The following is a 26856-nucleotide window of genomic DNA, read 5'->3' on the forward strand; positions in this document are numbered from 1 at the left end:
ATCCCAGCCACCACCACCTATAGAGAGAAAAGGAGTGAGGGACTCTGGCAAAAACTCTGGTATCAGGGCACCTGCCTGGCTCAGTCCCTTGAGCATGTGATTCCTGATCTCAGGGTGGTGAGTTAGAGCCCCACCTTGGACATAGAGATGAGTTAACAACAACAGCTCTGGTGTCCATTTGGTTCAGGCTTACTCCGTCATGTGGCCCTGGACAAGTAACACTTATATAAAATGCAGGTGCTGGTACCCTAGTGTCTTTGTCTCCTGGGATTATTAGAAGGATGAGGGAGAATGAAATCAAATGATCGACTGCTCCCGTGTTTGGAGATGCTGTAAGGTGCTGAACAGAAGTTTCTCATGGCAGGAGGAGTTATTACCTCTCTACCCCTTGCCCTGGTCCTCAAAGAGGGAAGATGAGAAGCAGAATGGACAAGCTTTGCCCAGGTTCAGTGAGCCTAATATAAAGCCTAGCCTGCTGCCTCCTAGTAGAGGAGAGGCTGTGGAATACACTGATTCCTCCTCATCCTGGGTTCTACAAGAGGATGGCCAGCTTAAATTGTTTCTCTGATCCCATTACTTTGAGGGAGAGTAAGAATGAAGTACATCAGCACTGTGCTATGAACAGATCCAATCTTGAGCAGGGTTTCCATCTGACCCTTGGGCACAAGAGAGCCTGGTGTGACAGAAAAGTCATGAATATTGAAGTCAGAAAGACCTGGATGTTCAGTTTCTACTACCTCAGGACTCAGCTGTAAAATGAGGACAACACTATCCGTGTTGTTTTGAAGACATGGCATGAATTTTGCTTTGCTCCCCCTCCTCTCTTCCCTCAGCTCCATTTAGCAGCCATTAAAGTTCAGGTGATGGAGATGGGTGCTCAGCTGAAGCCAAACAAGGAGATAGAGCTGGATTCAGATCTAGGTTTCTTGAACCCCAGAATATTCTCTTTAGGTTTTTGCATTGGGTGTTTCAGAGCAGGAGAAAAGAACTGTGGATGGCTCTCTCTTCCCATTTATTTTAATCTTCACAACTATCCATTCAGTCAGCCAATGCACTATTTCTCAAATGCTTACTATAGGTAAAGCTCCATGCCTCCTGTGGTGCACATACAGCGAGAACCAAACAAGACTGGTTCCTGTCACCAAGGAGCTTGTCTTAACATCCTCTTTTGCAAGTTAATCCATGTGGTCTTCACAAAAGATGACAGGAATATTAGGATTAGGTACACTTTTCAAAGGAGTGGACTGCACCGCTAAGAGATTAAGGACCACAGTGGCGCAAAAACATAAAACTATGGCGAGCTATAGGTCGCCAGGGATTCCCAGTGTACGGGGAGAGTGACTAAAAGGTTGCTCTTGACTGATATCTCCCCTCGTTGTCTTCTCTTACTCAATTCACTAATACTTTTTCGCTAAGAAACATCACCCCAGAGAATCCACACAGCCCCCAAAGACTAGGCCACTCCAGCAAAACTACGCCAAGCCTGCGCCATCCAGCCGTGACTTCCGGCTTCCACTACCCACGTGATCAGATCCCCTTGCTGCGCATGCCCAGTAGGAAGTCGGACTATACCACTTTGTCCCACCGAAAGGCTCTATTTCTACATCTTTTGAGTTTAAAAACGATTCCCGAGATTAGTATTATATTGCTCGGTCTTCATAGAGAATAAGAGTAAGTTTAGCGTGGTAGGGGATGCCAGGATGGGCGGGGAATACGGGTGAGAGCGGAGCAGGGGATGGGCTCTCCCCTTCACAGATAATGGGAGGATCCCCGGCCGAGGGAGGTCTTTCCTTTCAGCGCTGCGGCCGCAGCCATGAGGTGAGGGCGAGTGGGCCTCTGATTTTGGTTGATCCGCGGTGCCAGCGGACGGCAGGACTTGCTTCCGTGGCTCCGGGTGGGAGAGATGAGGTGGAGGCAGCCCTGACGCGGCCAGTCCCGAAGCCTAGGGTGGGCCGGAGCGCCCTAGGCCCCGGGGGAGTGGGGCCGGGCATGGGGGGGGGGGCGTCCCGAGAACGCTAGGCCGCGGGCAGAATGGGCCCCGCGGGCAGAATGGGCCCCATATGGTTCGCGAGCGACTTTTGCGCGGACAGTGGAAGGGCCGCGGCGGGGTCTAGGCTGTGGCCCCTTTACTCGCTGGGCGCCCCGGAACGGAGCCGAGCTCTGCTTCCATGTGACGTAGGGCCGGTCTCGCGTAGGCCTCGGGCCTCAGACTGCTTAGAGTGAGGCGATCCCTAGCACTTTAACGCCTTCCGCCCCGTGGACGGTTCCTAAGAAAACCAGGCTAGCGGAATGTAAGTTTGTTAAGAAAATTCTAAGGCTAGCTCAATGTAAGTTTGTTACTGAAAGAAGACGAGGAAAACGAGCCCACGAAGCAAAGGATTAGAGAGCAAATCAGACCCTCTGGCCTCGGATTCTTAGACCTCAGTCTCAGTGCCAGAAAGGGCGTAAGGCCCCTTTTCGTCCAGTTTTATCCATTAGCCTCATTTTGTAGAGGAGAAAACTGAGGCGGAGAAGTTAGGCATAGCTTGGATTTTGTTCTCTTTCCAGGGCGGCCAGTTAGTTGCCCCTGCAAGGAACGCACAGCACAAAAATCCTGCTATAGGAAAGCCTCTTAATATGGGGATGGAGGGCAGGATGTTGTCCTAAATCACTGAGTGCTTACACGCATCCAGTTCCTGTGTTCTATTTTTCACATCATTAAAAGATTGGAAGGTATTGCTGGGAAGGGGCGTCCAGGGCTTGATAATGTTTTCTGTTTGTCACAGTATGCTCAGGCTTCAGAAGAGGCTTGCCTCCAGTGTCCTCCGCTGTGGCAAAAAGAAGGTCTGGTTGGACCCCAATGAGACCAATGAAATCGCCAATGCCAATTCCCGTGAGTTCTTCACCCTATTGCTTGGAGATGAAAAATGTCACGATTTTATTGACTTAACAACTCTACAAAAGCTCATAGTTTGGAGTCTTCTAAAATGGAGGGTCCCAGAAATATGGTAGAGGTTCTCTATGTGCCATTTGCCAAAATGACAGGATGGAAGTTAATGAAACAACCCAGTTTTGTATTAATGATTATTGCTAACGTGGATATTGTTTTGTAACTACGTGAAGGGTTTATGAGGAGATGGTACAGGGACTGGGAGTAGAGATGGCCAAGGAAATGCTGAAGGGTGGACTGGGAAGACCTGGGACCTAGGGCTTTAGTAAAGGCCTGTTGGCACACAGTTTTTCAGGGCAGTTAAACAGATGTTAGTAATGCAGATAGCGACATCTCTACATTACTTCCATGTAATGTTATACAGAAAAAGGTTAAGTCATTTTTGTTAAAGATAGTAAGACAGGCTTTATTCGGGACCATTCCCACATGTGTAGGGACTACTGCCCTGGAATTTTATGGCCGGGGCGGGGGGGGGGGGGTGGCAGATGTTGCACTCCAGTCTAAGCGTAGCATGGACAAGTGGGAATTTATTGCCAAGGTGGATGGTATGAGGGATAGAAGATCACTAAGAGGGGGTGGGGCAGGGGTGGTGGGATTCTGGCTAGACCTAACAGGATTGTTGCTAAAGATGGGCTGGGATGGTCAGACATCACCTGGGGAATGTTGGTGGATGGGGAACCTAATCTTTTATCAAAGGTAGGGGCTTGTGCTTAAGCAGGGTTCTTACAACGACTAGAATTTTTTTTTTTTAAGATTTATTAATTTGACAGATCATAAGTAGGCAGAGCAGCAGGCAGAGGGTGGGGGAAGCAGGCTCCCTGATGGGCAGAGAGCCAGATGCAGGGCTAGATCCCAGGACTCTGGGGACATGACCTGAGCCGAAGGCAGAGGCTCAACACAATGAGCCAGTCAGGCACCCCCAAAGATTAGAATTTAGAAGGACATGCACAGATGGGTCTAGGAGGTTGTTCACGAGCCTGATGAAAAGCTTGGTCAAGCAAAGAATGTTGGTCAGTATTAAGGAATTTCTTAACTAGTTTTTATTTTTTTTTTTTAAGATTTTATTTATTTATTTGACACACAGAGAGAGATCACAAGTAGGCAGAGCAGCAGGCAAGAGACAGAGGAGAAGCAGGCTCCCCACTGAGCAGAGAGCCCAATGTGGGGCTTGATCCCAGGATGCTGCAATCATGACCCGAGCCAAAGGCAGAGGCTTTAACCCACTGAGCCACCTAGGCACCCCTTCTTAGCTAGTTTTAATTTGTGACATTGTAACATGTGCTCAGAATATCCTAATCTTGTTTTAGACCAGTAGCTAATAGGTGAGACAGGATTTGAAGGACGAGGCCAAACCTGTAAATTCTTGATCACACATCCTCAGATATATAAATTTGAGTGTGCTGTAAAACATGTAGAAAAATTAGAAGTTTTTTGTTTTTTAGCAAAAGAGAAATAAGCAGAAGTTCCAATATTTGTAGCATTTTTGAGACCACTGGGCCAGGGATGTGACTGATGTTTCTGGCCTATCTTGTTTGGACTCTGGGTTATGACTGGCATTTGGGAGCTAGGCCCTACCCACTGACTATAGATACATTATTTTCCCAGGTCAGCAGATCCGAAAACTGATAAAAGATGGGCTGATCATCCGGAAGCCTGTGACTGTCCATTCCCGGGCTCGGTGCCGGAAGAACACTTTGGCCCGCCGGAAGGGCAGGCATATGGGCATTGGTAAGTGTGTCTTCCCTTTTCTCTGAGACTTAAATTAGAGTTGCCTAAGTCTAGACTGGGATATATCTAGGATCTTTTTCTTTCCATTTTGTCTTCTCATAAGGCCTCTTCTTATTCCAAGATATTACACGTATTTTCTCTGTGTACCAACTCAGAAAGTTGACCCTAGTGTTGGAGTTGAAGGTATTGGTAGAAAGAGGTTACATTTATTAAATACCTACACTATGCCAAGGATTCTACTGGGTACTTGAAAATGTGGTCCAGTAAGTCCTAAGACCACTTTCTAGGGTTAGGATGATTTAGGGAGATGAAGGTCACAGATTTAAAGCCTCTTCTAGCTTCCCATACTGCCATGCTGCACACCCTGTCCTGGGCACATTCTGCATGAAGTGGAGTAATTGCCTTGTTGGTGCTGCTTTAAAATGAACAAATGAAAGAAATGCTTAGGGTCATCATCTGTAAAATGAAAATATGCTACTGAAAATGAGATCAAGCACTTGGCACATGACAGCAAATTGTCAGGTGTTGAAGAAATTGGCAGCTGACCTTGTGACCAAGCAGCTGGCTCTTGTAACTGACTCAAGACCCAGTGGCGCTGCAGTGGGCTTAACTCCCCTTCCCTGCAGGTAAGAGGAAAGGTACTGCCAATGCTCGAATGCCAGAGAAGGTAACCTGGATGAGAAGGATGAGAATTCTGCGCCGGCTGCTCAGAAGATACCGTGAATCTAAGAAGATTGATCGCCACATGTAAGCACACCCTCTTCTTAAGGCCACGGAGACCCATTTGGTGCTTTGACAGCTTGTTCTCTGCACAGACTCACCAAATGTCTCATTGGCCTTGGGGAGGGAGCCATGTGTCTTAGGCCTTTCCAAGAAAGTTGTTCCATTCTGTCCTGTGTCTTCTCTCCATCTCCCCCCCCCCCCCAAATCCATGTACAATATCAGGATAGCCCAAGAATTGAACTTAACTTGCCAGGCAAGCTCTTTCTGGAAATTGCAGGAAGAGTCTTGGTTTCGGGGAAACCGTCCCTGCAGAATAGAGGAGAGGAACCCTGCATCCTTAGGGACCTTATGTAGAGGGGCAGATGCCGGGCCAACTTCTGCTCACATTGCTAAGCAGAGCCTCTGAACCTTTCTGTCCTGCAGGTATCACAGCCTGTACCTGAAAGTGAAGGGTAACGTGTTCAAAAACAAGCGGATTCTCATGGAACACATCCACAAACTGAAGGCAGATAAGGCTCGCAAGAAGCTTCTGGCGTAAGTTTATTCAGAAATTGGCCTCTGTCATGGGGGCAGGATCTTTGATCTTGATTGTAAGGGTTGTTCTGAGACCTTTAAAATACACTGTTGCCTGATTCCGACTTGCACGCAGTCTGTCCAGGAAATAGCCGTTGAGTTAGAAATCCCTGCTCCTCTGTGCGGTACACCACCTACCCTTATTGCAGGGTGGGGACTGTGGCTTAGTTGAAGCAGGAGCGCATGGTGGACCCAAGTGACTCATTCCTCAAGCTGACTAGGCTCAGTGGGAGGGGCCTGGGCATGTGTTTCTGTCTTCCCAGCAGCTCGTTTATTCTCAAACTGACCCATCTTCCCTTTTCCGTCATCCAGTGACCAGGCCGAGGCCCGCAGATCAAAGACCAAGGAGGCTCGCAAGCGCCGTGAAGAGCGGCTCCAGGCCAAGAAGGAGGAAATCATCAAGACTCTGTCCAAGGAGGAAGAGACCAAGAAATAAAACTCCCTCTCTTTTGTCTGTACATAGTGGCCTCGGCAATAAGACAGATCAGTTATTCAATAAAACAAACTTTTATCTGCCTCTCTGCTTCCGAAGTTTCTGGCTGCTTGGTGGGTCTTCACTATTGGAAGGATTAAAACTGACTGCACACTGAGGATTGGGGCACAGGCCCTTTGTGGGATGCCTGTTCGTGTCCTCCTTGGCTCCTGGCCTCTGGTTGTGCTTGTGTGCATTTATGGGAGTGATGGCGTTTCTTACCTTGTTTTAGTTGGGTATAGGGCTGATCTGAAGGGAGTGAAAGAAGGACTTCTCAAGTCTCCAAAATCCTGTGCTTCAGAACTGCCCTTCTGGGTGCCGTAGGCATTTGGCTTTGGCTCGCGTCATGATCCCACAGTCCTGCCTCAGGCCCCTGCTCAGTGGGGAATCTGCCTCTACCTCTGACCCTTTCCCCTCTGGTTAGCTCGGGCTCTCTACCCCAAATAAAATCTTAAACAGAAACCCTGTTCTTCGCAGCAGAAAGTGGGTAACAGGTCAAAAGTGGTCCCAAGTGTTGGTTGGGAACCAACAGAAGTCTTGGTACCAGTTGTCACTTTATTTTATAAAGCATCGAGACACTGCATGTATTTCTCAGCTTTCCCCTGAGGTTGAGGGGCAGGGGGATTTCAACTACCACCAGCCCAGAAGCTGATGCCACCTGGACTCGACCGCCAACCCCTCCTGAAGCTGCTCAGATGGCCTTGAGCATCCCAATTTCTAGACCTTTTCTTTCCAGCCAAGAGGGATTTTACCCTGGTTACCTTAGAAGAACATGCACTTGGGTCACCTGGGGGGACTCAGTGAAGTGTCTGCCTTTGGCTCAGGTCATGATCCTAGTGTCCTGGATTGGCCTGCCTCAGACTCTCTGCTCAGTGAGGAAGGAGTCTGCTTCTCCCTCTTCCTCTGTTCCTCTCCCTGGCTTGTCCTGTCTTGTGTCTCTCTCACTTGCTTTGCACTCTCTCAAATAAAATCTTAAAAAAAAAAAAAAAAAAACCCGCACCTGATCTTGGGGTTCTGAGTTTGAGCTCCAGGTTTGGTGTAGACATTACTAAAAACTTTTAATGTTTCTTTGGTTTCTATCCATCACATAAGGCACAAAGGAAAAGGCTTTTATCAGCAGAAATTGGAATAAACACTTCTTGAAGCCATTGTGAGTTGCTTAATGAATTTGTATCCCCTTTTACAAACAGGAGTAAGTTTTATTTTGCCCACTTAGCTGGTAGTGATAACCGCCAATACATGTTTCAGTGAAGGATCTGCTCTGCGAGTCCTGGTCTGTGAGGCACTTGGCATTGACATGGGTTCTCTAATCCTCAGAACATTGTAAAGTTATTTTCCATTTTGTAGATGTGGAAAGCAGTGAGGTGATGTGCTATTCACACAACCTGCATACTGGGGATGGGAAAATGGATTCAAGATGTTTAGAAAGTAAGATAGGACTTGGTAGGCACTGTGGGGGCCAAGGAAGAAGAGACTTGATCCCCAGGCCTCAAGCTTTGGGGGACTGGGCAGGTGATGTATTTGTGGTCAGGGAGGAATCAAGTGATTTAGGGAGAATGGCTAGAAGAGCTTTGCATATATGGAGTGGGGTCGCAGTTTGAAGGACAGATGTTCAGGTGGGAAGTGTCAGCCAGCCAGTTAAATACAGGGGTGTCAGAGGTCTAGCCTGGGGAGAAAAATAGCAGAGAAGGGGCCCCCTTCTTTAGTCCTCAGCATAGCTAGGTGCATGCCTGTCCTAGTTTCCTCCCTGCCCCCCACCCCTCTCCTGACCCACTGGGGACTTGAGGGGATGTGCTGGGCAGATGTTCCCAACTGCACATGCATGGGGAAGACAGGACTGATAGGTTCTTGGAGACACCAGACCCCCTCTCCTACCCCGCCTTTAGGGTCCTCATCCAGTCCAGACAGGGTGGGGCAGGTGGATGGCCCAAGGCAAGGCAGCTCAGACTCAGAAAAATCCAGAGGATCTTCACCCTGCTCACATGCATCAGAATGGGATTTTTGGGTTCCCTGTCGCCACTGTAGCAGTCTGTGTTAACTATATCCTTTAGTTTGTGCTGTAATCCTTTGCAAGTCCATGTTGCGGGGAGGCTGCGGCCTAGAAGGGGAAGGACCTTCACCAAGCTTCCAGCTCGGATCATGGGATACCTTCTTCCCAAGCATGGCTGGACCACAAGAGGAAGGGCATGGTAGGCCACCCTCCTTCCACTCCCCATATCCCTCTTCCCCTCCCTTCCAGGCAGTGGAGGGATGACAGGAAGGAGAAGAAGGTTCCCAAAGGGACCCTCCACTAGGCTTCCTGGGCTTGCAACTCGAAGCCAGTTTCCGCCCTTGACCAGGAGATGGCGCTCTTCTCCTGCAGGTTGCCGGAGGGGTAGGCTACCGGTTCATTTTGAGGGTTGTTTTGGAAGCTGTTGGGGTGGGAGAGAAGGGGTCTGGGTTTTAGGAGCCTATCTCTCGGAAAACCTCGGGTTTAGTCACTTCTTTCTGGAGATCACCGCAGACCTGGTGGTTGCTTCTTTTCACCATAGGCCTCCAAACCCTCCCCAGGGCAGGGTAGGGGGCGGCCTCAGCAGGCAGAGCCCCCCGAGAGTAACCGCTGGATCTCGTCCAGGTCCTGGAGCCTAGGGTCGTTCAGATGGAAAGATAGGTCCATCCTCTCAAAGTCACAGGACTGGTCCCACCACATAGTTCTGCATATCATTTAAAGGGGCTCATGGCCCTCAGGGAAAGCCTCCCTGAGAAGTCTAATTCCATTTTGGGGGGAGGAAACTGAGGCCTGGAGAAGCCACGGACTCCCCAGGATCTCAGCATGGCGTGGACACTAGCACCTACCGTTGATCCTCCTGACGTGGGAGGGTGTGATTCAGAGTAGGCAGCCACACAGGGACGAGGCCCACAGCTGCTGCAGGGCCACGTGGGCAGGAGAAGGGAACTGGGGTCTTTGGACCCCTTCCCGGTGCTCTCTCTGAGGCTGAGAGACAGAGACCCCCAGGCCAGCTCCCTGACAGCCCAGGGAGGCCAGAGGCTGGACGTCCACCCTGCCTCCCTTGCACTCCTCGGCAGAGGTCCCCAGCCTGTCCCAAGCATTGGGGTGGCATGTGTTAAGGATGGGGGGCGGTGAAGAAGGTCAACAAGACCAAAGGGAATGGGACTAACAAGATGGGTGAGGTTGCGCAGAGGGTCTCCCTCTGTGTCTCCCCACCCCCACCTCTGATATCCATCTCTCTGCTCTTTTAGGCCTCTTGTCTCTGGCTTCCAGACTCCCCCTCTTTTCGCATCTCCCCGAAGTCTATCCACAGACCATCTATGTCAGGTTAAAGCGCAGGCTGAGGTGGAGGGAGGGCTCGTGGGTCAGACAATAGAGCCAAACGGGGAGCAGGCACCAGCAGTTCCTGGACATCCTCTGCCAGAGGCCGGGGGTATCGCTGGCCCAGCCACACCCCAGAATGGCACAGAGGAGGGCAGAGGCTATCGTGGGGGCACCAGCTGTTCCCCGCCCCCAGGCAGTGAGCGTGCTGGTAGTGGTTCAGCCACCCGAAAAAGCTGCTGTACTCAGCAGTGCGGCAAATGGGCTGAAGAGGAGGCGGGGGTCCAGGCCAGCTGCCGGCTGGGGGCAGGCACAAGCGGAGTGTGCAGAAAGCTTGGCTGAAAGGCTTTCCCTCTCTCCAGTGGGGTGGGCTTTTGTTCCCCAGAGCCCCTGGCTCAGCGTCTCGGGGTGTCTCTGTTTCCATCTTGTTGTTTTTAGGCACCCAGGGACCCTGGTCAGGAAAGAGCTGAACTGGGAGGCAAGAGACATGGTTTCTGAGACTGGCCTGCTCACCAATTTGCTGGTTGACCTTGGGCAAGTTACTGATCCACTCTGGGCCTCAGTGTCCTTCTGTATAAAAGAGGCAAGGCAGGGCTGGGTAAGTTCTATGACCTTGAATATGCCCCCTAATAACTCTGTGCCTCAGTTTCTTCATTGTGAAAAGGGGAGAGAACCCCTTGCCTTGCTGGGTCATTGAGAGGATTACATAAAGTTCCTGGCATTGTTCTCCAGGCACAGCAGGTGCCTCTTTAGCCAGTTCTCCTCTCTTGAAGCCCCTGGACTGGGTGTGTGACCCCTTTTTTCATACCCATTACCAGGGGTCCTAGAAAGGAGTGGTCATCCTCCCTCTCCCGCTCACCCACCTAGCTCTAGGGCCTTCCCTGGCTGAAGCGGCCCCAGGAAAGCTCCGCGTCTGGCCCTACCTGGCCGCCCTCGCTTTGGGGGTGGGGGGGCAAGAAGGCAGAAGCGCTGGGTGCCGACCAGGAGGGGCAGCACACGCTCCCGCATTCTGGTGGCACTGGCGTGGCCCTGGCCCCCCCGCAGCCCGCCTCTTTCTCCCTCTGCGCTCCCCTCTGCCTATAAATAGCACAGGACGTGCCTGCCTTGGCTATGACGCGGCCAGGCAGGCGGAGGGGAGGGAGGCAGCTCTGCGGCGGAGCAGGTGGGCGGCGGGCACTGGTGCGGGAGGGGCGCTGCCGCCAGCCCCCCGCGTGCCAGGCTCTCCATGACGGGCGGGACTGAGTCATCTCAGGGGGGCCCCACTGTCGGAGACTGTCCGCGCCACCGGCCTTTCTGCCTTGGGTTTGCGGGAGCTGCGGGGGCGAGGCTGATCTCGGGGAAGGGGATATCTCGGGGGCCACCAACGGCTGCGCGGAAATGGTGCTGAGGCTCATGGCTGGGCGCCCGTCCCCTGCGGACGCAGGTGCGCATCGAGCCAGAAAGTGACCGCAGCTGCACCCTCTCCCCTTCCAGCATCCCAGAACATCCCACCCCACCCCACCCCACCCCTGCCCTGCTTTTCTCTCGAACTCCTCCCCAGATTCCCCATCTCGGGCTGCTGCCCAGAGAAGGGATTAGGGAAGCATGGAGACCCCTGCCACGTCTGGGTCTATCCCAGCTCCCCTCTTCTCAGAGATCCACAAATTCTTCCCCCTCCAGGCTTGTCTCCTTTTGGCACCTCCAGCCCCCGCCCCACTCCTTGCACCTTTCCTTCCTCTCTCCCAAGCAGACACGCGGAGCAGACAGATTGGGACAAGAAACATTTATTTAAAGGGTCTAGGGGCTCAGCAACGCCCCCGTAGACCCATCATGCAGCCTCGTGTACCGTGGGCATGGGGCCCGCCCCTGGGATATTGCTGGGGGGACCCCGTGGCAGCAAACAGGGCTGTGTGGCTTGAGCCCCCCATGGACGGGGAGAAATGGGGCAGGGGCCAGTGGTAGGAGGATGTGTCCCTCCTACTGTGTGGGAGGGTGTGACTGTGCCCAGGATGGGGGCTGGCATTGGCTGGCACGATCAAGGGCACAAGAGGAGGCTCTGAGCTTAGGGGGAGAGGGAGGTTGGCACCAGAGAAAAGCAACCCGCCAGGGAGGGGTCCTCTTCATGTGTGTGCCTACCCCACACTCGTGGTGCCCACCCCCTTCCTTTCCTGGTGGCCAAACAGAATGATGGGTCGTGACAATCTCCCACTCCCTCTTCCTCCCAGGACTCGGTGTCCAGGAGAAGGGCACAGCTACAACCAGAAGAGGGACTCTTGCACAGAAGGAGGGGTACCAGTGTTTCGGCAAGGCCCAGAGGAAGGGGGTGAGGAAGGGCCATATGGAGGTTGGCCCTGAGGGTGGGGCTCCCAGGGCTGGGCCCTGTGAGACCTGGGGCAGAAACTAAGCACAGCTTCCCTGGCTGGTCAGTCCTGCTAGCTGAGACTTCCAGATTCCTGACAGTCAAATGAGGGTTCTGACCAAGCATGGGCTGGTTTTTTGTTGTTGTTGTTCTCAGTTAGGTTTCTGTGTGCAGGATGCTACTGAGTGTCCTTCCCCAGTGGGCAAGGGCACCACGAGGCCGCTCTGTGCTGACTGACTGTTCTCTTTGAGGAGACGGTCTCTGATTTACCGTGCTTTCCCCAGAACTCGGCCCTCTCCTCCTCTGTCTGCCCGGGGTTTCAAGTAAGGGAGAGATTCCCGCAGAACTTTCCTGAGAACTGATGGAGGGACAGAGGTGGTGAAACCAGGAGTTGGACTCGGGATCCTCCCGCAGCCCTGAACCGCCACCTGACCCTGGGCAGAGGGCAGAGACCTGGGGGACTTGGGAAGGCACCTTCCCAAGGCCCCACTTCCTTCCAAAGGGGCAGCCGCAAGGTCACACGCGTAGACCCAAGCAGGAGCTCTGCGGGGCGAGGGGGACAGTGTTGGGCATGCAGAGGTGGTGTGGGTGTGGGAAGGCTCTCTGGACAAAGCAGCGGGAAAGTTCCCCAGGAATGCCCCCCTCCCCAGGGCTGCATTCAGCGTGGCAACTGGATGTCCGGGCATGGGCTGGACCTACCTGGAGTTTCCCCATTCCCTCCCACTTTCTCCTCCTTCCTCATCCCCAAGTCCCAGAGGAGCAACTCCCTCAGGGCAACTTAGGACCCAAGAAATAAAACCTTCCTCAGTGCAGAAGGCTCCCAAGTCCCGGGGAGTGGCCCCTAGGAAAGAGGCAGAGGGCAGATGCCTTTTCCCCTCTGGGGCCAGAAGCAAGGGCCAGGAATGGGCAGGGTGGCATCTGGGTTCTCTTGGCTCCTCTCAGATCTCGGTCAGGGCGTCGGCTGGCACCAAGCCCCGCTTCTTGCCGCTGCTGACGCGGATGAAGCCGTCAGCATCCTTGCTCCTGCCCACGCCCACACAGATCTGAGTGGGAGAGACAAGGAGCCGAGTCCCGGCTCTGCCTGCAGCCCTGGCCCTGAGTCCTGCTGATGGCTCCCAGGGGGCCACCCCAGGGACTGATGGGACCAGGATCAGATGTGGTTGGAGACATCAGCTGGGGTGACGAGAGCAGATCCCATGAGGGTACTGAGCTCGACAGCGAGATCAGGACATCAGCAGATGCTGAGCAGCACTTTGGGGCTGACCTGTGAGATCAGCTGGTCTAACGCCCCAGCTGAACTCCCATTTCGCAGGGGAGGTAAGGGGAGGGAAAAAGGCTTGCCGGAGCTTACACAACAAGCCAGAGGCGTAGCCAGCATTCAAACCCAAGCCTCCAGACTCCTCACCCAGTGCTCTTCCCCTCCCCCAAGCTGTCTCAAACCCAGTTCAGCCCCCTGCCTGTGTTGGCCACCAGCCCCAGTCCCCAGCAGGAGATGACAGGAGGGCCCTGCAGTCCCGCCTTCCTAACCCTCCTTCCTTCCCACTGCCAGGCTGGAGGTGTCCTCCTCCAGGGCGTTCATGCCCCGCCTGGCGCCCCTTTCCTGCCCACCTCTCCGGCTGCTGCGGGGCCCAGGAACTCACCTGGTTCTCCTTGAGGCTCATGTACCCCTGTTCCTTGTTCCCAGAGAAGGGTTGGCAGCAGCGCCAAACGTTCTCGCCTGGCCTGACTCGCTGCACAAAATTGGCTGGGAAGAAGCCAACCCGGTCGCCAATCTTGCCCTGGGGATGAGGCTGGCAATGAGCTCCCATGCCCACCCCCCAACATCGCTTCCTCTAGACTCGCTGCCCGTTCAGAGCCACTGCCATCAAACTCCAGATCCTGGGCTTCCTGTATCCGAACCCCCAGAGGGTGGCTTCTGCACCGGGAAGGGCATGAGGTGAGTAGAGGGACAAGGCTGAGGCAGGGAGGGTCAAAGTGAGAGCAAGTCCCAAGTGCTGGTCCTAGGCTTGGTGAGGGCCAGTGGCTGGAGGAGGGGAGGACTTTGGGCCTGGAGAGAAGAAGGTGAGGCAATGCCCATTGAAGGTGGGGAAAGGTGGGGTGCCTACCAGGGTCCCTCTGCTCCCCACCCTGCCAAGTCACCTTCCACCAGTCCTCGTTAGAGTCATCCACCAGCATGATCCGGTCCCCAGGCCTGGGAGGACAGAGCTGGGGTTGCAAATGGGCAGGAGGGACCTGCCCTTTCCACATCTTAATGATCTGGAGCCCCCAGATCCCCAGCATGCCCCCACCCTGCAGCTGGGGGAGCATTCTTGACGCCCTCAGAGGACCCTGTGACCACAGGGACAGCAGACACTGTAGGGCAGAGCCCGGGTCGGGGGCAGGAGAGAGGACATCAGCACCAATCTCTTTTGGACTCTGGGCAGTCCAGCTCCTCTCTGGGCTCAGCTGTCTCATGCATGCCGGGAGAAGGTTCCTGAAGATCCCCCTCACACTCGTATTCCAAGGTCCGGGAGCGGGGCCCTGAACTGGAGCTGGGTGGCTGCCTGGTGGGGCCGGACCACAAAGAGGACTTACTGCAGAGCCAGGTCGTTGTTCTCTTGGGGCAGAAACTTGTAGAGCGCGACATAGGAGTACATGGGTCCCACGTCCTTCCGCAGAAGGGGTTTGGGGGGCTGTGGAAAAGCTCTGGGTCAGTGATGGGAAGAGGACCCTCTCCTCATTCCACCCACTGTTCACTGGCCCTGACCTGCCTACCCTTGGTGGGGATGGGGGGGGGTTGCTAGGGATTGGGACACAGTGCCCCTGGGTCCATGACGGGGGGAGGTCAAGTTCTCCTATCTTCCGGGTTCATCTCTGGGGGACCAGGCCAAGGACGGAGAAAGGGAATACTCTCTGTGCCTTGCTGCACCTTGCTGCGCCCTGGAACGGCCCAGTCTTGGGGAGCTGGCACAGGAGTGGGGACAGCAGCATTGGCTCCATGGTGGGAGGGGGGCTACCCCCCTTTCCTGCATACTCACCCTGGCATTGCCCATCCCCGTAGACTGAGGATAAGTGATGGAGCAGTGACACCCCCACTCACCATGCTCGCACCCACCTATGAATCAATGACAAGAAGAAGTAACATTCCCTTGCCATCTGGCCTCCCAGGGCTCAGTGCCCGCATAACCTCACCTGTTGTCCGGGGCTTTTTTCCTCCGGTCCTGACCCTTCACTCTCAGCTGGGGCTGTGAATACTAGAGATGCCAGGGCAGAGCAGGGGCATGAGGCTGCAGGGAGTGGCCCGCCCTGGGCTCCATTCCCTGCCCCTAATCCCCACCTCCTGGTCCTCTGGTCCCACCTCCACTCACCACTCTCTCCAGGGGCCTCCTCTGAGCTGCGAATGCTGCCTTCCCCATCTTCATTCAGCTCATCCCGCTCACTCTGGGGACACACGAGGGAAGGGCTCAGCCCCTGGACCCTCACCCTCAGAGACCCCTGCCTCCCAGGCTCCCCTTGGGTGCCCGACATACCAGGCTCCGCGTGGGGGACTCAGAAGTACTACTGAAGCTGGAGCGGTTCATCAGAGCCAACGAGGTGCCATAGCGTAGGGTCTCATAGACGGGGTCTACCTTGCTGCTGGCCCCTGCCAATGAGCCACTCTCAAGGCCTGGCACCCGGCAGCCAACCTTGCTCTGCCCCGAAGTCCTGTGTCACTTTCACTTCCTTACAGCCGAGACATCCTTTCTCTTTAACTCCCTGCCTCATCCCACCCCAGGACCCGCTCTGCCCACACCAGTCTTCTCCAGTTCCTCTTGGAATGCCTCCCCATCCTTCGTATCTCCGGACACCTTCCCTCTCCCTGCGGAGGAGGACAGTGCCTGCCTGACTCTCTAGTCTCTACCCTTCTCAGTTCAGGCATTCATGAGAATGGTGATTGATTGCCGATTTGTGTGATTAGCTCTTTCATGTCTCGCTGCCTCACTAGACCACGAACTCCACCTTCTTCAGTGCCGTGTCCCCATGTCTAGCATGATGCCTGGCACTTAGGAAGTGTCCCGTAAGATGTCTGTTGAAGGATGAATGAATGAAGGAATGAATGGGTACCCCCTCATTGAGGACAAGGGCATTCAGAGCAGGGAAGTGCCAAGGACCGGCAGTGCCACCTGACTCAGGTGCCCATCTAAGGAATGTGTGGGTTTCTCATCACACCCCTGGGATGTGGGATCAGAGGCCATGGGGGAAACACTCACCAGTGGGTGGGGACTCTCTGCTTGTGACACAGGCAGGGGGTGGCTCATGCACCAGGAGCGGGGAGCTGAAGTTGCGACAGAAGGAGGAGGACTGTGGCAAGAGGGAGCAGAGAGAGAGCATAAGGGTATAGCTTGTCCTTCCCCGAGCCCCAGGACCACCCCATGGGAGGAACCGGCCTGGAGGGGGGCACTCATTCCCCTCACAGGCCAGTCTTTGGGGGGACACCCACAGCCAGCCATGGTCCCCACTCACCGCCTTGCCTGGGCATTGCTGGCGGGAGATCTCCTCAGAGCACCAGAGGTGGACACTCACTTTGCACGTCTTACATCGCAAACCCTGCTTGGAGTTTCCTGGGAAGAATTTGGGTTCAACAAGAACAATTAGGCCAAGGAGGGTACATCCAGGGGCAAGAAGCAGAGCGGGCAGGTGGGGCACTGGACATAGGAAGGGGCCGGGCAGCCTTGTGTCAGCCTGGGGACCGCACGCCTACCCCTCATACACTCGCAGCATCAACTGATGCCCAAGTTTTTAGTAAATGTTGCGACCCTGGGCACCTGCCCACCCCCAACGTTGCCCGTTGGTCCACCCAGGGTGAGGGGTGCAGTGAGAACGGAGGCCCTAAGTAGCAAGAGCCCAACATTGGCCTGGGTATACTCTCCACCGCCCCCTCCCCCGACCCCTTTCCTTGACACTGCAGGCACGTACCCACAATGAGCTGGTGGCATAGCTCACAGGGGCTAGCTCTCTTGAAGACATGTTCCTGGAAGCTGTGCAGTCTTACTGGTTTGAGTGGTGCCAGGGGCCGTGGGATGGGGCAGGGGGAGGGGGCCGGCGTCAGGACATCCCCTTCTGTAGATGCTGGTGGTGGGGAGGGAGGGGGCAGTGGGGTTGGGGGCGTCAGCAGCACCTCAGTGGGGCACTTGAGCTCAGAGCCTGAGCGAAGGAAGAAGTTCTCCACACTCTTACTTCGGAGGATGGTCTTGAGGGAAAGCGAGCGCTTGAACCTCTGCAGCTGAGAGAGGAAGTGGGTCTGTAAGCAAAAGCCAGAGGGGACTGGCTCCCAGCCAGGATAGCTCCTTGGTCAGCCACAGCCTCGCAGCCTCTAAGTACTAAGACAGAGGCTGCCCTGTTCCAGAAGGTGGTCCCAATCCCGAAGCTGACAGGAACCAGGCAGGGAGCGTCCATGAGCAAAGAAGGTCTGGCTGGGCAGGCACAGTTGGGAGTGTTGAGCACTGTGACAGGCTGGCCAGCCAGAGAGCAGCTGCTGGGGTCCCCTGGACAACCGGGGCTAGTCCACACGGCCAGCCCAGTGGGGCCAGGCTTTCCAATTTTTCAAAAGAAATCTAGACTTTTCTGTGAATTTAGATAGAAACAAAATCGAGGTTGTACCTCATTTTTTTTTCATTGCAGAAATGGTAGTGTACTATGTTTCCTACGCCTTGCTTTTTTCACTTAACAGTAAATCTTGGAAATCATTCCATACCAACGCATAAAGAGTTTCATCATTCTTGTTTATGGCTACACAGGATTTCCTCGTATGGGTGTACTATTTACTCAAGTTAAACAAAATAATACTTTGGGGGCCAAACAGACACACCAGGTTCCCAGTTTTCCACTGGTGTTGTCCACCAGGCTGGGAGTTGGGGAGGGGTCATCCTGGACCCTCATCCTCAGGGGCTGATTCTTCCTCCAAAATCGCTCTCCAGCCCATCCCCTATAATCACCTCATTGTCTCCACAGCCCTGCCCCAGTTCAGGGTCACAGTCCCCACCTCCACCCTGCCCATCTCCCCCTGCTCTCCCTACAGCTGCCAAAGAGGTGATTCTTGACTTGGTGAACCACTTTCCATGGCTCCTTAGGACATAGTCAAGGCCCTCGGCCCCGTCAGGAGACTCTGCGGCTCGGCCAAGCCTTCCCTTCCCACCCATGCCTTCCACCTGCAGCCCAGACACGGGGATTCTCAAACCCGTCCGTGTTTATTCCTCTGCACTTTTTTGATGCATTTGTCCTCTTCTCTGCCTTATCCAGTGAATATCCTCTTTATACCTCAGGGTTTCCAGTGACTTTTCCTCCTCTGGGAAGCGGTCTCTTCTTCTGCAGGAATTCCGTTGAGTATAACCGCTCCCTCCTCTGGGCCCCACTGCACCTAGTACCGACTTCCATTACAGACCCAATCTGGTTTACATTGTCAGTTACTTCTTACTACCTCAGGACACTGGAGCCCCTCGAGCCAGGGACAGTTGAATGAAACCCCCACCCAGAGCCCCAAGACATAGTAGCTGCTTGGTCAATGTTTGTTGATCAAATGATAGGCGAGTGCCTGGAATCCTAAATGGAACCCATGTTCTGGAATGCTGGGTTCATTCTGCAGCCAGCCCAGAGTTCCTTCCATTGCTCACCCCAACATATCCTTCTCACAGTCTGCCCAGAGTGAGGTCTGGAAACATCCCTACCCAGATCCTTGAACCTCTTCCCCTCTGGGGAGAGCCCCCTCACTCCTGCCCACTCCTTCCCAGCGGTGATCGGTAAAGGGGGCGGGAGGCCTGCCTTCAGGCCGGGAGAATTGGTCAGGGTTCCCAGCTGGCACTTCCAAGCAGCCTGCGTGACCCCAGGGAGGCTGGCAGGTGGCAAAACATAGGAAGAAGCAGGAGGGAGAGGGCGATGTTTGGGCACGAGGCAGGCCCCGCTGTGCCAGCTGGGAGCCTTGGGGTGTCTGGCACGCTGAGTTGCCCAGCTTCTTGCCTTCCAAACTCAGCTTCCTGTGTAGCACTGTAGGCTTCTTTGTGCATCTATGAGAAGGAGGGCCCCAGGCCCCAGATCCCTGGGTGTTAGGGCAGAGGTGGAGGCCTGGAGGGACAATTAATTAGAACACAAAGGTATTCTATGAGCCCACAGGACTCTGGGGGCTCTCAGAGGCCCAGAGTGTGCGGGGAGGAGGACCACCTACCGTTCTGCCCAGGGGCCAGAGCACAGAGCACGAGAGGGCTTTGGGATGCTGTGCTGGGCAGGGGCACAAAACTACTCCTGTGGTCTCAAGGCAAGTCACTTCACTTCCACTTTCTCAGCCTCAGTTTCCCCATGTCCAAGAGGAAAGAGGCAGGACTAGATGCTCTCTAAGCAATGCAAGGCTCTGGGTCCAAAAAGTAAAAACAGAAAGCTATAATGAGGGGCTGTCCTTGTCAAAATACTGGGGTTGAGCTAGCACTCCTCCTGCAGGACCTCATGAAGACTGGCCCTTCCCGCCGACACAGTGACAATGACGGTCCCACTTTGCAGATGAACTCACAGGCGCCTAGGAGTGAAATCACCCACGTGCAGTGAGTCTTCGGCTGCTAAGTGGCAGAGCCAGGACTTGAACAGTGGCTTTGTCTGTTGAGCCAAAAGGACCAGAAGAGCCCTGCTGCTCTGGGCTCTGCCTTGGCCCTCACTCACTCCTGACCCTCAGCGATGCCATGGTCTTGCCTGCCAGGTCAACCAGGAAATGTAAGGTTGAAAGGAATGTGCAAGATCGGCCACCTAGAGTAGTCCCCGGCCCATAAAATCGGCCCACAATGCCTTCACCACGTCCCCTGTGAACAGTTGTCTGACTGCGGGTCACCTCCTATGGCAGGAAGCACACCGTCTCCTGGGACAATCATTCCATCTTTGGGCAGCTGCAGTCGCAGCAAAGTGCTTCCCTATATAGAGCTGAAACCTGCCTCCCTGAGATCTTTTTGCCTATCGGCTCTGTTCTTCCCTTGGCTCCAGAAAGGGCCACTCCCTCTTATATGTACATCAGTCCTTCAAATATTTGAAGACATCAGTCCTATCCCTCCCGCCCAAGGCTGTTATTTCCATAGTAATCCCCACAGGATGAGATGTGTAGCCTCCTTACTCTCCAGCCTCTGCCCTTTCCTGGTCTTCCCCTGGCCTGTGCCAAGAGCCACCTCTGCAGGGTACAGAGGTCTTTGGAACAGAATGTTCCCCAGCACTGGGGCAGCCCCAATTCTGCCCCCGACTTCCTGGTTCTGCTGGAGGCCCCAGATCCCAGGAGGGGAGAGAAGCCGGAAGGAATAATGTATCACCTGGGATGGCTGGCAGATGTCAAGTGTATGGCTGGACAGCAGGATGGGGGCACATCTGCCAAATGGCTTGATGCCTGTCCCCCCAAGAGACATCTGGCTTGGCTACTCAAACCTCATTTTGGCTCAGCCTGGTCAGGTATTCCCACTCTTGCAACTACTAGTTCCCAGAGAGGACTAACTCCCTATTTCCCTATCTCCCATCAGCTCTCTGTTTGATGCCCCCCAGTATCCCAGGACCCATTCCCTCGGAGAAGTTGCCATGTACCCTGGCAAGCTGACCCACCTGGATCCTTATTCTCTCTGGATGTCCCAGGAGATTGTCTGGCTTGGAGACTGGACCTCCAGGCCCATTCTCCTGAATCCCTTCCCGGAGGCGGGGCTTGGCCTGCCTGCCTCCTCCCCACGTCCCCACAGACTGGATGGTCCCTTCATTTCCTCAGCTCCCCGCAACATCTCCTCACTTCCCTCCAGCTCCTGAAAGGGCACTAGGCAGCTGGCGGTGGGTGGTGGCGGGCGTGGCACAAGCTGACTCAGATGGCGAGCTGGCATGGCAGGGTCTTCCCAAGGATGGCACCAAAGGGGGTGATGGTACCACCCTGTGGTAGGATGGCATGGGGACCCAGCGATGGCAAGGATGGTAGCAGGAGGGTCACTGAGTAGCTCAGGTGCAGGGATGTGATCCAACCTTAGTATGAGCAGGAGGCTGGACTTGGGCTGGCAAGGAATGCCCAGGGGACCCCAGCACTGATGAATGATTCTGGAATGTTGGCTTCACTGCCTAATGGACACCAGCCGCCTCTTTGTACCTGCCTCAAACTCTCCCTTCCTCCTTCCCCAAGTTCTATAGTCTGAAGACCAAGCTTCTTTGGGACAGGTTGAGATGCTGGGAGCTAAAGGGGCTGGTAGGGCCCTGAATTCTCCCCCTGCCCATGTCTGCCTTCCTGAACACCTCCATCCAGATCCCCAGCCCAGCCTCTGGGCGATTACAGTCCTTCACAAGGGTGAGATTTAGGGAAGGGGGGTAAAGGGGCAGGGCGATGTATGCAATCCCCCTCCTCTTGCTCTTGGGATGTCCCTGGATCAGCCTCAGAGGTGAGAGCATTGGAGTCCTTGCACTGGGCGAGGGAGATGCAGACCTGCCATGCCCTGCCCTCCCCCTCCTGCCCTCTCCCTGCCCACACAGCTGAGCTTGCAGCCTCTGGGTTTGCTGAGACAGCACTGCCTCAACTCCTGCCTGCTTTCGGAGAGGTCTTAAGAAGGGGAGCAGGCAGCCCTGCCTCCTGTGGGAAGCAAGGCAGGGCCTGGAAGACCCCCATGCCCTTGGAAAGCAAAGGGAATGTATCCATAGGGGGCTACTACAAGGCAACTGGGAAGGCCAGGGATATTGGCACTCAGGATGGGGCTCAGCTCCTGGGACCCTCTGCTTTAAAAAAAAATAGCCATCACAAATATTCCAAGCAAGATCCTCCCACCCCAAGACCTGACTCCTTTCCTAGTAGAGACTTGGATCTCTGAGGTGGAGTTAACTCTGTGGTCTGAGAGACCAGAGTCTCATTCTCAGAAGGGGGCAGAAGAAGGTCAAGTTCTGATCTATAGACTGACATGGAGATGGAGTGGGTCTCACTGGTTTAGAGAGGAGGAGCTTCCTGGGGAGCCTCAGCCAAGTGCCACCCCGCCCCTACTCATCTACCCCTGGTCACTCTCTAGTTGACCTTGACCTTGAATTAACCTCATATCCTGAGAGGTGGCCTGGACCGAATTAAGAGCAAGACGGGCATTGGAAAGAGCTATAGATGAGCTCCACACCTGGAAGGAGCCAAAGACCCACCCGTTTTTTTGTGGGGTTTTTTTTTTTTTTTTTTGTCTTCAGTGCCCCCTCCTCGACTGGATAAACAGGAGCAGGTGGGAACAAAACACCAGGGTGGAAGGGAGAAGGAAGGAGGCCTTGGACTGAAGTCTGGGGAGGAGACAGAGAGCACTCTTGACACAAGCCTCCTTTTATCTCCGCATCCCCAGCCCACTCAGTTCATGTTGCTCCCCGCAAAACTTCTTCTTGAGGGTCACTCCTGAGCACCTAGAACTTGGGGAGGATGTGGACAGATTAGAGGTGGGGGGAGAGCATTAAATTTAAGGGGTGGCCTCCCCCAACCCCTATAGCACCAGGAGTCTGGGCTCCGCCTGCCTTCACTGGGGAATAATTTATTCATTGCGACTCCCGCAGGAGTAACAATCATACATAATTAGAGTTAATTATGACATTCATTAATTACGATGACTTCTCTTTTTGCTTCCATCCGCCCCCCACCCCCGCCCCCTGTCCCGCTCCCCGGGTGGGGGGTGGGGCTGCCTGTCCTTCTGCTCTGGAGCCGCAGCAACAGTGTCTGGTCCCCGCCCGCGATGGCCAGCACTGCCGCAGCCCCCAGCGAGCACTCGGACGCTACGCACCCCCGGGCCGCGGCCTCACGTCCCCGAGCCTAACCTGGCTGGAAGGGGGGAATGCGGGACTGCGGCGGGTCCGACAGAGACATCCAGAGAGGCTCAGAGATAAACATATATAGATGCCGAAAGAAAGCGGGAGAGACACCAAGACAAACAGGTTGTAGAGACATTTTCAGAGAGTCACAGGCAGAGAGGGACAGACGGAGCTACAGAGACCTGGCGGACGCGGGAGGGGTGCGCCTCGCACACACACACACCGGTGCGTACACCGGCCCACACCCGCTACACACCGCTACACACCGCTACACACTCCCTCCGCTTTAGCCGCTCCGATTCCCTCCAACAAAGCCGAGTTAGTTACAACCTCCCCAGAGGGTCGCGGCAGCGTGTCCGCTCATCACGCGCGCAAGGGCGTGTCGTGCTTGTGTGATGGGCGCTCCCGGTGGCCCCTCGTCGCGAACCCACTCTCCCAGGTCACCACGCAGAGCCTTCGGGATCACACAGGTCCCGCTGCCATGACCCGAGCCCACAGCTGTGACCGCGTCGGGGAGAGGGCACCCGGGCTGGGGACGCACCCGGGCAGGGGTCCAGGCCTCTACCCTCCTGAGTTACCTTGGTTTCCTGGAGGGCAGAGATGGTCCCCGGGGGGGTGTGGGTGGCCGCGTCATCCGGTTCGTTCTCCTTCTCGCTCATTTCGGTCATGATTGGGGGAGAGGGGGAGAGAGGGTGCCAAGACCCGACGGCAGGTCTGCTGGGTGCAGGTGGCAGGTGGCAGACGTCTCTCTGGGACCCTGAGGCCCTTCTCCAGAGACTGCCCCCCAGTGAACCCCAGGAAAAATCCGCCCAGGCAAAGCGACCCCCCACTGCCGAGAGCGGGAGGAGAAAGTTCCCGGGTTGGCCAGTGAAGGGGAGTAATTATACGGAGCCGCGGGAGCCGGACGACCCAGGGAATGAGGACCGAGGGTCTGCAGAGGATGCTGCTCCGAGCGAGGGGAGGAGGGAAGTGGGGACGCGGGGATGAGCTGAGGGAGGGAGCGACGGAGCAGTCCGTGTCCGGCCGGCTCCTCCGTCCTCTGTGCCCGCCCCCCATCCCTTTCCCCCTCCCCCCGCCGGCCCCGGCCCGGCACCCGGAGGCCCCTCCGCCCAGTCCTCGCCTTCCAACTTTGATTTAGGAGGTCGCCAGGTCCCTCCCCCTTCCCTCCGCTGCTCCCCCGCGCCGCTATGCTAATCAGCTTCTCAGCTATTGGCTGCCGCGGTGGCCAGGAGCGCAAGGTGGGCGGAGCCTGGGGGGGCTCGATAAGAAGGGGAGGAGCATGAAGGGTAAAGACGTGGGGAAGGGGATAGTTTTACACCGAAAGACCCTGAATGGGGAGCGTGACAAAGTCGTGGAAGACTTGGGAATCCATATTAGAAACTGGATGCGATTGAGGAAACAAGAAAAGGTTGGATCTACAGAAGGATAGATGAGAGTGACATCAAAGTTAGGACTTTCTGATAGTGAAGTAGTGGAAGAATGTGGACCCTTCTGCCCCATTAACTGGATGTGTCTGCTCTGGAGACTCCAATATACGCATCCCTTGACTGTGAGGGGATGTCCTCATAGCCTTCAAGCAGAGAACTCTGCTCCTCAAGCAGAGAAGGGACAATTTAACATCATGTGTTAAATAAAGGCCAGACTTGACAATCCCTCCTTTGTGGATGCAAAGCAGGATTCCTCTGGGGCTTGGTCTTTGGAATTCAGCAAAGAAGGGACCTCAGTCCCCACAGCTAAGGTCCCCAAACGTCCCCAAGACACCTTTCCCTCCTAGAGACCCTACCACAAATGGAGATAGATCAGGAGGGACGTTGGTACTCTCCAAGTTGTCCCCTGCCCATTGGGCCTGAAGGTGTATCTCTTTGAGCTTTATCCCCTGGCCTGTCCAAAGAAAGGGAGGTAGATTGGGGGTTGAAGGAATCCTTCCTTGAGGGTGGGTGAAGAAACTTCTGGATCAAAGTCCCCTCCTTCCAGGGGCTCCTCTGCTGTGGGTGATGAGATTGGGGGGGGGGAGCTCAAGAGGGTTCTGCCTTTATGCCCTTTATGCCAGCCCTGGGGAACAGAGGCTGAACCCTGGGTCCCCCCTCCTGCAACCCCTGCATATAGCCATTCATGCAATCTCTGACCTCCCAAGAGTGAGCTCACTGTGGGAGCCCTGCTCAGGTTACTCTGTGCAGGAATAGAGATTTATTTGTCAGTGGCAGAAGTAGGACAAGGGCAGAAGTGAGGGTTTGTGGTTGTGGGGGCCTAGTCCCCTCCCTCTCCAGATCCACCCACATCAGCCGCAGACTGACTCTGGTGCTAGCTTTCTTGAAAGACGCTTTGAAGGATCCTGGCCTCAGCCCTCAGACCAGTCTCCCCTAAGGCCCATCCATTAGCCAGCCTTCTGCCAGTGCCCTCTGAGTTGACGGCTGCTGTCTTCCCTCTGGCCCAGCCCAGGTTAGTCCAACATCCCTCCCTGGGCACTCAGACTTAGGGGTACTTGAAGCACTCTGAGATAGGGTCAACAGGCCCTCCATCTAGCATAGGCTGGAGGAAAGAGGGGCCTCCTCTGTGTTGGAGACCTCCTAAGGGGAGGTACCCGTATCCCCCCAAGCAGCAGAGATTCTGAGTTTCTTAGACTCTAATACCTATATAAACACAAATTAACTGTGTGGCCTTAGGTAGGGAGCTAACTCTTTCAGAGCCTTGATTTCCTCATCAGCAATGCAGAGGCAGTGCCTACCTCACTGTGAGGAGAATGAATGAGGAAGCTCCCCTTAGCCCAGGAAAGACAGCAGGGAAAGTTGTTTTCTTCTTTCCCTCCTTTCTTGAGAGATAGGTCCCTTTCCAGTGCTTTCTTAGAGAGAAGAAACAGCTTCCTCCTCTCACTTTCCTGTTAATTCATGGGGGAACCAACTCCAAAGGAGATTCTGAGAGGGAAGAATTCCCAAGGGAATCAGTGTTCCCGGTGACCCAGGAAAGCCAGAGAAGTCGGTGGGCCCTGGGGGCCCTTCTGGTCTCTGCATCAGAAGCCCAAGGTGGGGACTATGCAGAGAAGGCAAGGGGCTGGATCCCATGACCTCTGGATGTCCTTTCTGGCCCGCAGCCTTCGTGTTTCAGAGCAGTCTTTCATGAACTAAGCCTGAGTCATTGCCTGAGTGCTGACAACTCCCACTGCAGTGACTGGGGACAGGGCACAAGTAGCAGGGCTAGCTTCTGAAGAAGGAATATTCTTCCATCTCAGAGTCAGAGGGCAGATATGAGGGGTGGGCAGAGCCAGGTAAGTAGCAGTCACACCCTTCTCGGTGTGTGACAGAACTACCGGGTGCCTCTTAGTGGGACAGCCGAATGAGTTAAAGTGGGTGGTAGGCTCTTGGGAGCCTGGGGGCAAAAGGATGGAACAGATGACTCCATATCTGCACACAGCACCATGTCCAGCCCTTTTCTTCCTGCTTTGTGACATTGGGCAGAGACCTATCCATCTCTGGAAGGACTTCGGTCTCCTTCTTTTTAGATTGGCAGAATTGGAATAGATTAGGTTGACATAGGGAGTCAGGTCAGAATGGGGGCAATGATTGTATATCTCTTAGTGTTCTTTTGAGGATTAAATAAATTAACATAAGTGAAGAGCTGGACAGAGTAAGGGCAAAGTAAATTGTTTTTATCTGTCTATCCACCTGTCCATTTATTTAGGGATACTTAACCTTGAACTTGCAGGCAAGCTTCAAGGGGTTCATGAATCCCTTGAAGCTGTATAAAATGTTGGATAAGCATTTTCTGTGGGACAGCCTAGAGCTTTCACCTTCTCCTCAGAGAATCTAAGATTCCCGAAAGATTAAGAACCAATGGCCTGAAGGATCCCCAGAACCCCTCCACTCTGAGCGGATGAGAGTCTCTGATGGGAGGGATTGCTTCTCCTTCCATAAGGACTGACCTATTTTCTCCCTTAACAACACCTTCAGCTCAAGTCCCTCCCTGCTGTGGCCTCTGCCCCCATGAGTTGCCAAGCGCCCCCCCCCCCCAAGCTGAAAACA

At 54.7% G+C, this 26856-nt stretch overlaps 2 protein-coding genes across 8 annotated transcripts; one reads left to right on the plus strand and one right to left on the minus strand.

The window, feature by feature from the left end:
- The first annotated feature begins 1529 nt into the window (after window positions 1–1529).
- RPL19 (ribosomal protein L19) lies at window positions 1530–6470 on the plus strand. 4 transcript variants are annotated; one of them, XM_082704992.1, is made up of 6 exons: window positions 1530–1671; window positions 2766–2872; window positions 4535–4657; window positions 5284–5404; window positions 5804–5914; window positions 6266–6470. In XM_082704992.1, the coding sequence occupies exons 2-6, from the start codon at window positions 2767–2769 to the stop codon at window positions 6387–6389; spliced, it is 585 nt and encodes a 194-aa protein (XP_082561118.1). In that variant the 5' UTR covers window positions 1530–1671; window position 2766; the 3' UTR covers window positions 6390–6470. The 4 variants fall into 4 exon arrangements, with proteins under 4 accessions (XP_082561118.1, XP_082561115.1, XP_082561117.1 ...); XM_082704989.1 differs by having other exon boundaries at window positions 1548–1818; XM_082704991.1 differs by lacking the exon at window positions 1530–1671 and adding an exon at window positions 1784–1947.
- Window positions 6471–12728: 6258 nt separating this feature from the next.
- STAC2 (SH3 and cysteine rich domain 2) lies at window positions 12729–23970 on the minus strand. 4 transcript variants are annotated; one of them, XM_082704967.1, is made up of 12 exons: window positions 23419–23970; window positions 17009–17315; window positions 16556–16653; window positions 16303–16393; window positions 15583–15695; window positions 15421–15493; window positions 15245–15306; window positions 15091–15167; window positions 14648–14745; window positions 14213–14264; window positions 13714–13851; window positions 12997–13116 (listed from the first exon to the last, which is right to left on the minus strand). In XM_082704967.1, the coding sequence occupies exons 1-11, from the start codon at window positions 23506–23508 to the stop codon at window positions 13731–13733; spliced, it is 1182 nt and encodes a 393-aa protein (XP_082561093.1). In that variant the 5' UTR covers window positions 23509–23970; the 3' UTR covers window positions 12997–13116; window positions 13714–13730. The 4 variants fall into 4 exon arrangements, with proteins under 4 accessions (XP_082561094.1, XP_082561092.1, XP_082561093.1 ...); XM_082704968.1 differs by lacking the exon at window positions 14213–14264 and having other exon boundaries at window positions 12729–13116; XM_082704966.1 differs by lacking the exon at window positions 15091–15167 and having other exon boundaries at window positions 12729–13116; window positions 23419–23967.
- Between the last annotated feature and the right edge of the window lie 2886 nt (window positions 23971–26856).

This window comes from Mustela nivalis (assembly GCF_964662115.1).
Source record: "Mustela nivalis genome assembly, chromosome: 17".
NCBI classification, from domain to species: domain Eukaryota; kingdom Metazoa; phylum Chordata; class Mammalia; order Carnivora; family Mustelidae; genus Mustela; species Mustela nivalis.

Coding starts and splice junctions, on each gene's coding strand:
- RPL19 (XM_082704989.1), top strand. Junction 4,658..5,283: donor GGGCAGGCATATGGGCATTG/GTAAGTGTGTCT, acceptor CCTTCCCTGCAG/GTAAGAGGAAAGGTACTGCC. Junction 5,405..5,803: donor AAGAAGATTGATCGCCACAT/GTAAGCACACCC, acceptor TCTGTCCTGCAG/GTATCACAGCCTGTACCTGA.
- STAC2 (XM_082704966.1), bottom strand. CDS start 23,508: ATGACCGAAATGAGCGAGAAGGAGAACGAACCGGATGACGCGGCCACC. Junction 16,394..16,555: donor AGCAATGCCCAGGCAAGGCG/GTGAGTGGGGAC, acceptor CTCTTGCCACAG/TCCTCCTCCTTCTGTCGCAA. Junction 15,494..15,582: donor AGTCCCCCACGCGGAGCCTG/GTATGTCGGGCA, acceptor GTGTGTCCCCAG/AGTGAGCGGGATGAGCTGAA.